At 39.4% G+C, this 13,279-nt stretch overlaps 1 protein-coding gene across 5 annotated transcripts in view; it reads left to right on the top strand.

Annotated features, from left to right (window-relative positions):
- The window catches only part of wt1b (WT1 transcription factor b), an 89,841-nt gene that overhangs the window by 46,330 nt on the left and 30,232 nt on the right, over positions 1-13,279 (top strand). For all 5 annotated transcript variants that reach the window (XM_072592607.1, XM_072592606.1, XM_072592609.1 and 2 more), the window contains exon 4: positions 13,142-13,244. In XM_072592607.1, the coding sequence (XP_072448708.1) occupies positions 13,142-13,244 (103 nt within the window). The remainder of the gene's footprint in view (positions 1-13,141; positions 13,245-13,279) is intronic.

Genomic DNA, 13,279 nt, shown 5'->3' with positions numbered 1-13,279 from the left:
ATGTCCTTTAGGGAAGGAAACCGCCATCCTTACCTGATCTGGCTGACACATGGCTCTCGACCTGCAGCAATGTAGTAAACTCTTATTTGCCCTCTGGGCAATTAAAGATTGGCAATAAATGTTGGCCTAGCCAGGGATGCCCAAATCTCATGAGTAGATAAAAAATACCATGATTTGTCTTAGGCATGGAAAAATCCAAAATAGCTTTAATTTTCACTTGGGTATTTCCTGAACTTATCACACAGTGTGGCTCAAATGAGTCACATTTACTGGATTTGTTTCAAATTGGCTCCTTGTAGCTGATCAAACAATTGATGTCAACATTCATCCCAGGTTTGCCTGAAGACAGGCAAGTCATTGAAATAAACATTTCTGTTACGTAGTCCTTTAATAACTATGGTTAATATTTGAAAAGTTGCTTGTATATTTTTTCATTCTAAGCCTCATGACCTTACATTGATGAACTCCATCCAGTGTTACAAAAGCAGATATTTCTTTGGCTGTATCCATCAATTGAATTGAACAATATTCTTTTAACTAGTCAATTTTGGAGTTTTTTAAGAATTTAATGTGAGTCCATTTGTAATTGTATTGTATTTGCAATAACAAATACAAGATTCTTGTGAACCATCTAGGGTTTCAGTGCGATAATAATAGGTAAGCTCCTGCTACTATGTTCTGATTCAATAATGCCATTATCTATCATTAAGTTAATCTCTTACCTCACTTGAGCTAACCTGTCCAGATTGAATATGTAAGGTTATCGTTTTATGGTAACTCATCCCCTACATGAGCATCATGTATAGCCAAAGACCTCCTAGCCGACTCACATAAATCAATTTATAAATCCGTAATAGGTCACTTAGATAGTTTTCTGGAAGATAGAATGTTAAGTTCTCTCACATTTCAAGCACCTCCAGAATCTCCATTATGATTACTGGCAGTTATACAAAGGGAGAAAAGCCACAGATACAGTCAGGCAGATGGGTTAACTCCTGGAAAGGTAGGAGGGGTAGGCAGGTAATACAGGAGTCTTCTATGGCTATACCTATCTCAAACAAGTATGATGTTTTGGAAATGTAGGGAGTGATGGACTCTCAGGGGAATGTAGCACAAACAGCCAAGTTTATGGTATTGAGACTGACTCTAATGTAATGAAGGGTACGTCAGGATCAATTATGATAGGGGACTCACTAGTCAGAGGCACAGATCGACATTTCTGTGGTCAGCAGCGAAAAATCAGAATGGTGTGTTGCCTCCCTGGTGCCAGGATCAAGGATATCTCAGTGAGGGTGCAGAATGTTCTCAGAGGGGAGAGAGACCAGCACAGGTCATTGTATACATTGGAACTAACGACAGAGGATGGGAAAAGGATGAAATTCTGAAGGGAGAATATAGAAAGTTAAGCAGGAATTTAAAAAGGAGGCCCTTGTAGGTAATAACATCCGGATTTTTCCTGGTGCTATGAGCGAATGAGGGTAGGAATAAGAGGATAGAGCAGATGAATGCATGGCTAAGGAGCTGGTGCAGGGGAGAAGGGTCCACATTTTTGGATCTTTGGAATCTCTTCTGGAGTAGATCTGACCTGTACAAGAAAGATGGATTGTGCCCGAATTGGAAGGGGACTAATATACTGGCAGGGAGATTTGCTGGAGGTGCTCGGGAAGATTTAAACAAGTAAAGTGGGGGGGGGGGAATGCTGGGACCCAGAGAAATAGCGGGGAAAGAGATCAACCTGAGACTGGTACAGTTGGGGAAAGGAGCGAGTCAAACATTCAGGGCAGGCAGGAACAAAGCAGAGAACAACGTAGGGCTGATAAATTAAACTGCATTTATTTCAATGCAAGATGTCTAACCGGGAAGGCAGGTGAACTCAGGGCATGGTCAGGAACATGGGATTGGGATAACATAGCAATTACAGAAACGTGGCTCAGGGATGGACAGGACTGGCAGCTTACTGCACCAGGATACAAATGCTGTAAGAAGGATAGAAAGGGGGGCAAGAGAGGAGGGGGAGTGGTGGTTTTCGTAAGGGATAATATTACAGCTGTACTCAGGGAGGATATGTGCTGTGCTCTTCCAGCACCACTAATCCAGACTCAGGGAGGATATGCCTGGGAATATATCCAAGTAAGTTATTTGGGTGGAACTGAGAAACAAGAAAGGGCTGATCACCTTGTTGGGATTGTATTATAGACCCCCTAATAGTTAGTGGGAAATTGAGAAACAAATTTGTCAGGAGATTTTGATTATCTGTAAGAATAATAACGTGGTTATGGTAGGGGATTTTAACCTTACAAACGTAGACTGGCACTGAGTCAAGAATGTGGTGCTAGAAAAACACAGCAGGTCAGGCAGTATCCAAGGAGCAGGATGAAGGTCTTATGTCTGAAACTTCAATTCTCCTGCTCCTCGGATGCTGCCTGACCTGCCGTGCTTTTCTAGCACCAGACTCTTGACTCTGATCACCAGCATCTGCAGTCCTTACTTTCTCCATAGATTGGGACTGCCATTGCATTAAGGGTTTAGATGGAGAGGGATTTGTTAAGTGTATACAAGAACATTTTCTGATTCAGTATATGGATGTACCTGCTAGAGAAGGTGTAAAACTTGACCTACTCTTGGCAAATAAGGCAAGGCAGGTGACTGAGGTGTCAGTGGAGGGGCACTTTGGGGCCAGTGACCATAATTGTATTAGTTTTAAAACAGTGATAGAAAAGGATAGACTGGATCTAAAAGTTGATGTTCTAAATTGGAGGAAAGCCAATTTTGACAGTATTAGGCAAGAGCTTTCAAAAGCTAACTGGGAGCAGATGTTCATAGGTAAAGGGATGGCTGGAAAATGGGAAGCCTTCAAAAATGAGATAAAAAGAGTCCAGAGACAGTATATTCCTGTTAGGGTGAAATGAAAGGCTGGTAGGTGTAAGGAATGCTGGATGACTAAAGAAATTGAGGTTTTGGTTAAGAAAAAGAAGGAAGCATGTGTCAGGTGTAGACAGGAGAGGTCAAATGAATCCTTAGAAGAGTATAAAGAGGGAAATCAGGAGGGCAAAAAGGGGACATGAGATAGCTTTGGCAAATGGGGTTAAGGCAAATCCAAAGGAATTTTATGAATACATTAAGGACAAAAGGGTACCTTGGGAGAGAATAGGACCCCTCGAAGATCAGTAAGGCAGCCTATGTGTGGAGCCGCAGGGAAGTGATTGCTGGGCTCCTTGCTGAGATATTTGTATTATTGATAGTCACAGTTGAGGTGCTGGAAGACTGGAGGTTGGCTAATGTGGTGCCACTATTTAAGAAAGGTGGTAAGGACGAGCCAGGGAACTATAGATCAGTGAGCTTGACATCAGTGGTGGGCAAGTTGTTGGAGGGAATCCTCACGGACAGGGTGTGTATGTATTTGGAAAGGCAAGGACTGATTAGGGATAATCAACATGGCTTTGTGTGTGAAAATCAGTCTCATGAACTTGATTGAGTTTTTTGAAGAAGTAACAAAGAGGATTGATGATGGCAGAGCAATAGACGTGATCTATATAGATTTCAGTAAGGTGTTCGATAAGGTTCCCTGGGAGACTAGTTAGCAAGGTTAGATCTCATGGAATATAGGGAGAACTATCCATTTGGATACAGAACTGGCTCAAAGGTGGAAGGCAGAGAGTGGTGGTGAAGGGTTATTTTTCAGACTGGAAGCCTGTGACCAGTAGTGTGCCACAAGGATCGGTACTGGGTCCACTGCTTTTCATCATTTATATAATTGATTTGGATGTGAACATAGGAGGTATAGTTAGTAAATTTGTAGATGCCATCAAAATTGGAGGTGTAGTGGACAGTGAAGAAGATTTCATCAGATTACAATGGGATCTTGATCAGATGAGCCAATGGGCTAAGGAGTGGCAGATGGAGATTAATTTAGATAAATCTGAGGTGCTGCATTTTGGAAAAGCAAATCAGAGCAGGACTTATACAATTAATGGTAAGGTCATGGGGAGTGTTACTGAACAAAGCGAACTTGGAATGCAGATTCATAGTTCTTTGAAAGTAGAGTCGCAGGTAGATAGGATAGTGAAGAAGGCATTTGGTATGCTTTCCTTTAATGGTCAGAGGATTGAGTATAGGAGTTGGGAGGTCGTGTTGTGGCTGTACAGGATATTGGTTTGGCCACTTTTGGAATATTGCATCGAGTTCTGATCTTCTTCCTATCGGAAGGATGTTGTGAAGCTTGAAAGGTTCAGAAAAGATTTACAAAGATGTTGCCAGGATTGGAGGATTTGAGCTACAGGGAGAGGTTGAATAGGCTGGGGCTGTTTTCCCTGGAGTGTTGGAAGCTGCAGGGGGACCTTATAAAGGTTTATAAAATTGTGAGGGGCATGGATAGGATAAATGGAAAAATCTTTTCCCTGAGTTGGGGGAGTCCAGAACAAGAAGGGGGAAATCTGGGGAAAGATATAAAAGGGACCTAAGGGGCAACTTTTTCACACAGATGGTGGTGCATGTATGGCATGAGCTGCCAGAGGAAGTGGTAGAAGCAAGTACAATTGCAACATTTAAAAGGCATCTGGATGGGTACATGAATAAGAAGGGTTTAGAGGGAAATGGACCAGGATGTTGGCAAATGGGACTAGATTAGGTTAGGATATCTGGTCAGCATGGACAAGTTGGACCGAAACATTTGTTTCCATGCTGTACAGCTCTATGACTCTGTGACTCTATGACTGCTGGAAGATAACATTTTTTTAGTTTTACTGTCTCCACTTCCTCTGATTTTTCAGTCTCACGCCCTATTTCTTTCATGACCATAAAACACTTGTCTCCTGACATTCTCACTTTCACAATATTTCTTAAACATATTAACATGAAACACTCACTGATCTTTCTTCCTGTCTGGAGTATTGATTGTAAAATGCATATCATTGAGTTTTGTTTTGATTCGTTAAGGTCCAGTGAATCTTTTAATATTTTCCAAGAGACAAGTAACATTACTAACATCTTGTCTTCAGCAATAACGCTTTGAATTTTGTCCATTTTAGCTGTTCTACTTTTTATTGTTCATCAACCACCTTTTAGCTGCTTTTTAGCCAACTCTCTTTCTTTTGTTATTTTCTCTCTGAAACTCAAAACACAGGCAGGAAGTGTAATCTCTGATCCGTGTTATAGATTTCTCTTTGATCAGTTTTAAGGGTCCTTCACCTCATGTCCATATATCAGTTCAAAAGTATTAATTTTATGGGCTCATTAGGGGCAGCCCAAATGGAAAACAGAAACAGAGCAATTGTTTACCCCAAATGTTTGGACATAACTGACAATAACCTCGAATCACGGTTTTCAATGTTTGATGACAATTTTCCCTGGAGACCCTACTTCAAGAAATCTGGTTGACACCTCCATGTTTGTTAAAGGATACTGATTCCCTCTCCTGGTTTTATGCAATCTATTAAGACTCTGTTAAGTGATTCTTCAAAAGCTAGTATTGAAATTAAAAGTGCAGGTTTAACTGATGGTGGAGTTTTCCCCACTGTCTGATGTGCAGTGGCATATCTGATAAATATTTACCACATCTTGATGTAATCTTGGCCAATTTAAATGTTTTAATTTTTTTTCTAATACTGAAATAAACTGTCCTTGAAATTTCATGAGTCACTCATAACATTTTGTTATGATACAAAGGTGGAACTTTTACCTGATGGACCACCACATATTCCTCATTGACTGGTGTTTGAGGTTGTCTCCATTTTCTTATTAATACTTTGTCTTTCAAATAGTAACCGTCAGGAATTGATTCTGATTCAATTTTTGAGCGGCGCGTTTGGTATAGCTCTCAACTTATAATCTGCTGCATTTTTTGAACTAAAGAAGAAGGACTAAATATGTCAGCCCCATTCTCTCAACCTTCATCCTTTTTATTTACATTTTCAAAACTGGTGACAAATAATTGAATTTCCAGTCATCTCCCTTTACCACAGATCCCTCCTGTTCTTGACTGTTTCTATGCATCTGATGTCTAGTCAAAGCACAGTCTGGATACAATCCAAATGCTCCTTTTGTAACATCTCAGTTTCTTTTACCTTTACTGATTATTCTACCATCTTTGGTGAGGCCAGTATGTCTGAACCAGCCAGGTCATTTCCAAGATGAATTGAATTCTTCTACAGGAATTTGTAGCACTACTCCAATGACAATGCCTCAATTTACCAATTACCTCCTTCCTCTAACTGCAGTGGAACTGGTTTGTAATCTCCATCTACACATCTAAATAACATTTTCTCCTAATTAACTCCTCCGGAAGATTTGTGTTTTTTTAACAACCTGGCATACACATTTGTAGTTGTACCTGTTACAACAAGTTACAGCTTTAGGTTCCAAATATCTTTAGCCATTTTGTCTGCCAAGGTACCTGTTCAAATGAGGTGTCCAATCTTTCAACTTTATCCTTTGTAAACTTAGACATCAAGCATAGATTTCTAGTCAAATAAAATTTATTTTTGAGAAAAGAATCAACCTTTAACCTGCTACCTTTTTTCTCCCTTTATTTTAACATTTCTCTTACCAAACCATGTTGTCTGATGTTCTTATCTCTTTAGAGTTTGAGCATTTTAAATTCTATCTCCCAATCTTTATTTTTGTTATCCCTTCCATTTTTCTTTATTTCTCTCTCTCCTCATAGACTAATTCAAATTTCCTTATTTCTTTTTCCTTTGTTTTCCTCCTGTTGCATGTCTTTTGTCTTTTTCTTCCAATTCAAGTCTTTTCAGTTTTCTTTCTCTCTCGCTCTCTCTCTCTTTCTCTATCTCTCTGAGTTAAGTGCATTCCTTTCTAGCTAAACCTTAGTTAATTCTAGCAGTAACTCAAAGTTCAGGGTGTCCCACATTGAATACTGAATGCTGGGTAATTACTTCAATTGTTTCATGCTTACAAGATCCATTTTATTTCTACATTAAGTTTATCTGTAACTCTCTCAGTTTCATCCTAGTCAAGATTTCAAATAATCCACTGTTACATTTGTTATTTACAGAAAAGGCTTAGTGACACTTAAGGTATTTTGAAAATGCAATTCATGCAATAAACCTCACTCCTGTTTTATCTTCAGTATCTCCATGTACCTAACATGACATGAATCCCTCTTAAATTCAATGAATTCTAATCCCACAAAGAGCCCTCACTTTGTTATCATCCCAGTCATGGTAATGCTGATGAAAGCAGATCCCAGAATGAAACGTGGCTTGATAGATAATTTATTTAATTTTTTTTTAGTTAATTAACATGATGGTTTGTCACTGAAACATTTTCACATGAGGCTGCAATGTTCTTTCATCAAAAGAGAAAAAACCAACCATGTGACATAATATTCATGACAGTTTAGAACGATCCTAACTGCAAAACAAGGTTTCTACCAATTCCCAGTGTTAGCTGTTACAGAGACTGAAGTCCAGGGAAATTATTATTCCTATGTCAATTCTTTTAAATTTCCTTGGTAAGAATTGCATTTTTTCCATTTTTCTGCAATTTTGATTGTGGGCTGAAATGGGGAGAAACCTATTTTAAAAACTAAGGATTACTGAGGGATTGCTGCACTTTTTAAAAGTCATCTGACACAAATTGTAAGTACTGTTTTCATAGCAGCTTGTTCAAGCAATAGTGAAATCCTCATTTGCAGATGAATTGGAGCCGAGGTATGTACAAATGGAGCTTTGGCTGGCAACAAATAACTGATTGGTCTATCGACTAGAGACAAGTTATCAATGACAATAGCCTTTTGCCTGCTGACCACTTTGTGATTGGCTCCCAGTGGATGAATAGTTTGGGGATGTGAATTATTTGGCACTAAAGACTTCTGGAAGTGAAAGGGCTGTGCTTTTTAACTGCAGTAAGAATAATTTCAAGCCTGAGGATAGCCTGTTTATTTCCTCTTTTCCAATTGCCATCAGTTGTGATTTTTATTTGCAAAATCAAAGACCTCTATAAGTGGGAATCAGTTATCCTATGTCTCTGGAGAAGGAAGATCAAGAAGCAGCATTTTGATTGGCATAAGATCATTTCAGCAAACCTTGCGGATAGGGAGCACTGAACTGCCTTCCAAGTCTTTCCATTCACCCATGACACCCACTTTTTCCCCCATCTCTGTCTGTCTATATGCATGTGCAGAGGGGATGTTTATAAGGTGGTTAGAGTTTTACTTTGTTGAGTTCTATGTTGATGGTTCATAATTGTTTATCTATAGGTCATATCTATTTATTTGTCATAAGTACGGAAACCATGCATTCTCTAAACAGGTACAAAGACAGATATGCGTGCTTTTTGCAATTTCTAATTTTTGTGATGACTCTCAAAATAGCAGAGCTTAATTTTCAATGTGTTACTTCAGTGAGGCATAAAACAATTTAGCTGACTCCTTCCAGTTTTCTTTTATAAAACTGTAGAGACAATTTTATGATTCCTTTCTGAGTCTGATGGCATGAACCTCTCTCAATTCTGATACCCTAAACTTCTTCAGTTCTAACATCCTGAAGCTTCCAACCCATGTTCTCATTGCTTGGAGGCTTCCCATACAAGAAAAGCATAGCTGCTGCAGTGATTAGTATATCCAAATGGAACTGAAATGAAAAAAAAAACTTCCTGCTCAGAAATCTTTTCTCTTTTTAAAATTAAACTCTTGTTTTTGTTGTGGTTCTGTTCGCCGAGCTAGGAATTTGTGTTGCAGACGTTTCGTCCCCTATTTAGGTGACATCCTCAGTGCTTGGGAGCCTCCTGTGAAGCGTTTCTGTGATGTTTCCTCCGGCATTTATAGTGGTTTGAATCTGCCGCTTCTGGTTGTCAGGTCCAGCTGTCCGATGCAGTGGTTGGCATATTGGGTCCACATCGATCTGGACCCAATACACCGACCACTGCAATGGACAGCTGGAACTGACAACCGGAAGCGGCAGATTCAAACCACTATAAATGCCGGAGGAAACATCACAGAAGCGCTTCACAGGAGGCTCCCAAGCACTGAGGATGTCACCCAGGCAGGGGACGAAACATCTGCAACACAAATTCCCAGCTCGGCGACAACGAGCACCCGAGCTACAAATCTTCTCACAAACTTTCAAAACTCTTGTTTTCTTCTGAACTGAAGTCAAAGCAAAACTAATTGATTTGTTTTGTTTACTCTTATCATAGACTCAAAAATATAACCATTTTATTTCATTGCCACCTACCTCAGAGGGCTACATGATGACTGCAGTCATATGTTGTCTTGGAACTGATGTATAAAGATCGCTGTTCCAGAGTGATTTTCAGAATTTTAAAAGAACTTCATAGTATTAGTTTAAATCCCTCCAAAAATATACACCTTTTTGTTACAGGATGTAGAAGTTCATGATGCCACTGATTATGCTATGCCTGAGCTGGTAGTGTTCAACTGTGCTGTTCTCTTCACATCCTTCACCCCCATTTGTCCTCACAATTCCACCCCCACCCAAATTGGCAAACATGTCAAATAATGGATAACTAAGAAACTTTTGAATTGAAACAGTACTTTTTCTTAATGCAAATGTTCACACTGGTTAAAAAAAAAGTGCAAAGCTTTAATGTTCCCAAACTAATGGGACAAGTGCTCAAAGATGACAGAGAAAAAGGTGCTTTCAAACTATTGAAAGAAAAAGTTAAAACTTGCTTTTTTTTTAACAATCTCAGGACATCCCATTTACTTTGTTCATCACTTATTTGTGTTTAGTTACTGTTTTGGTAAAATTGGTAGCCAAATTTGTGCAGAATGATTTTGATTAGATAATCTGCTCAGTTGAGTGAGGGCTAATTGGTAATTAAGGCACCATGAATCGTAGTTATATAACCATATAGCATTGAAACAGACCCTTTGATCCATGTTGACCAAGTTTCCAAAATTAAACTAGTCCCATTTATCTGCGTTTGACCCATATCCCTCTCAACTGTTCTTATTCATGTACTTATCCAAATGTCTTTTAAATGTTGTAACTGTACATGCATCTCCACTTCTGCTGGCATTTCATTCCACACATGAATCACCCTCTGTATGAAAAAGATGCCCCTCAGGTCCCTTTTAAATCTTTCTCCTCTCACCTTAAAAAATATGCCCTCTGGCTTTGAACTCTCTTAGCCTAGGGAAATAGCTTTGCTATTCACCTTATGGTTTTATAAACCTTTATAAGGTCATCCCTCAACATCCTTCGCTACAGTGAAAAAAGTCCTAGCCTATCCAGTCTGTTTTTATAACTCAAACCCTCCATTCCTGGCCATATCCTGGTAAATCTTCTCTGAGCCTTCTCCAATTTAAAAATATCCTTCCATAGCAGGTCAACCAGAACAGTACTCCAAAAGTGCCTCACCAATGTCCTGTACAGCCTCGACATGACATACCAACTCTGAAATACAATGGTTTGAGCAATGAAGGCAAGCGTGCTTAGTACCTTCTTAATCACTCTGTCTTCCTGTGAAACAACTTTCAAAGAACTATGTACTTGAACCCCTAGGTTTCTCTGTTCAACAACACCATCCAGGGCCCCACCATTAACTGTATAAGTCCTGCCCTTGTTTGTTTTACCAAAATGCCATGCCTCAGCCCATTGGCCTAATTGATAAAGATCCTTTTCTAATCTTAGATAACCTTCTTCACTGTTGGCTATGCCACCAATTTTGGTATCATCCACAAACTTACTAACCATGCCTCCTAAATTTTCATCCAAACTGTTTGTATAAATGACAAACAACAGTGGACCCAGCAATGATACCTACAGAAAACCATTGATCACAGGCCTCCAGTCTGAAAAACAACCCTCCAAAATCATGCTGTTTCCTGCTGTCAATCCAATTTTGCATCCAGTTGGTAAACTCCCTGAATCCCATGTGATCTAATTTAACTAATCAGTCTACCATGCAGAACCTTGTCAAAGGCTATACTAAAGTCCATTTTGACAACATTTACTGCTCTGCCCTCATCAAGCTTTTTGGTTACATTCTCAAAAAACTCAATGAAGTTTGTGAGACATGATTTCCCAAGCACAAAGCAATGCTGACTATCCTTAATCAACCCTTGCCTCTCCAAATGCACGTACGTGCTATCTCTTAGAATCCCCTCCAACAATTTACCCACCACTGATGTCAGACTCACCCGTCTATAGTCCCCAGGCTTCTCCTTACAGCCTTTCTTAAATAAATGCACAACATTAGCCACCCTCCAGTCCTCCAGCACCTCATCCATGGCAATCAAGTTAACAGGTATCTCTGCTAGGAGCCCCGCAATTTCTTCCCTAACTTCCCACAAAGTGTATCCTGCGATACACATGATTAGGTCTTGGTGATCTATTAACCTTTATGCTTTTTTAAGACCTCCAGCACCTCCCCTTCTGTAAAGTGGGCTGTTATCAAGACATCAATATTTATTACCCTGAGTTCCCTAGCCTCCATGTCTTTCTCCATAGTAAAAACTGATGTGAAATATTTGTTTCGTATCTGTCCCAGCACATGTGGTTCCACAAACAAAACACCTGGTTGAACTTTAAGGGGCTTTACTCTCTCCCTAGTTGCTCCTAATGTACTTGTAGAATCTCTTTGGATTATCCTTAACCTTAACTGCCAAGACTATCTCGTATCCCCTGTTTGCCTTCCTGATTTCCCACTAAAGAATGCTAGTGTGCTTCCAATTAAACCTGTTGGACTATAACCTGGTGTTGTGTGATTTTTAACTTTGTACACCCCAGTCCAACACCAGCATCTCCAAATCAAGAATGCCCCTATACAAGTTATACTCTTCAAAGGATTCACCTGCTTCCAGTTGTCTATACCTAATATATGCTTCCTTCTTATTCTTGAGCAGAACCTCAACAACATTATTCATCTATTGCTCCCTCCTCTTACCAGCCTTACCCTTCACTCTCACATGCAGGCAGTGCTTTTGAACTCTTGCTATTGCACTTTTGAAAGCCTCCCACTTACTAGTCATCCCTTTACCTGCGGACAGTCTGCCCCGATCAACTTTTGAAAGTTCCTGTCTCATACCATCAAAATTTGCCTTACTCCATTTAAGAACTTTAACTTTTATACAAGGCCTTTCCTTTTCGATAACTATTTTAAATCTAATAGAATTATGATCCTTGGGTCCTAAAGTGCTCCCCACTAACTTTTGTCACTTGCCCTGCCTTATTTCCCTGGAGAAGCTCAAGTTTTGCTCCTTCTCTATAGGTACATCTATGTATTGATAAAAAACATCTTCTTGAATATATTTAACAAATTCCTCACTGTCCACACACTTAATACTATGGCAGTCCCAGTCTATGTTTGCAAAGTTAAAATCAGTTAACACCTGATATAACTCTGCTGTGCTTTGAAATAGTGTTATGGGATCCTTCACCTCTAACTAAGAGAGTGAATGGGGCCTTGGTTTAATATCTCATTGAAAAGACAATATTGAATGATAGTACAGTTTTTTTTGTTTGAGATGTTGAGGCAGGTTGACCCATAACCCTTTCTTGCAAGGGCCAACTTGCTACCCTCTGAGCACAGGTGCATCTAAGGCAAATGAAACATCTTAAGGATTTTTATTAAGTTTATGTGCACATCACAAATAATCCTTCATATTCTCTGAACAATAATTTTGGCATTTACTTGTGCATGGTACTGTAATGTGCATTATGGGAATAATAAGTACTGGGAGTTCAAAACTAATGATAAACAAGTGACGAAATCTAATCCAATAAATCTGATATTTTGTGGACTGACACCTGGAATAGCTTCTGGAATTTTTGTTGAATCATTTGGGCTGCGTTGACGTAAAAGATTCCATCCCTCTATTTGAAGAAGAGTTAGGAGTTCTCCCTGGTGTTGTGGCCAATATTTATCCAACAACCAATATCTCTAAAACAGATTATTTGGTCAATTATCACATTACTGTTTGAGGGAGCTTGCTGTGTGCCAATTGGCTGCTGTTTCCTTTGAGAACAACAGTGACTGCAAATAAAACAAAATTTCATTGGCCATAAAACATTTTGAGATGTCCAAAGTTAAAATTACAGGTTTCTTATTGTATTGTACATTCATCTATTAAGGTAATAGATGCCAGCATGCAATGCCAAATTCCAGCAGATGGAGAATATGATTACTGAGAATCACTCTGTTCCTACTATCCTTACAGCCACGCGACAGGATATGAGACTGACAATCACAATGCTCCTATGTTGTACAGCTGTAGTACGCAATACAGAATACATACACACGGGGTGTTCAGAGGGCTTCAGGTGAGTGATGGCAATATTTCTTTCTTCCAACATGT

Source organism: Chiloscyllium punctatum, chromosome 22 (assembly GCF_047496795.1).
Source record: "Chiloscyllium punctatum isolate Juve2018m chromosome 22, sChiPun1.3, whole genome shotgun sequence".
NCBI classification, from domain to species: domain Eukaryota; kingdom Metazoa; phylum Chordata; class Chondrichthyes; order Orectolobiformes; family Hemiscylliidae; genus Chiloscyllium; species Chiloscyllium punctatum.
The sequence above is the reverse complement of the archived record's forward strand: the minus strand, read 5'-3'. Positions and strand labels throughout refer to the sequence as shown.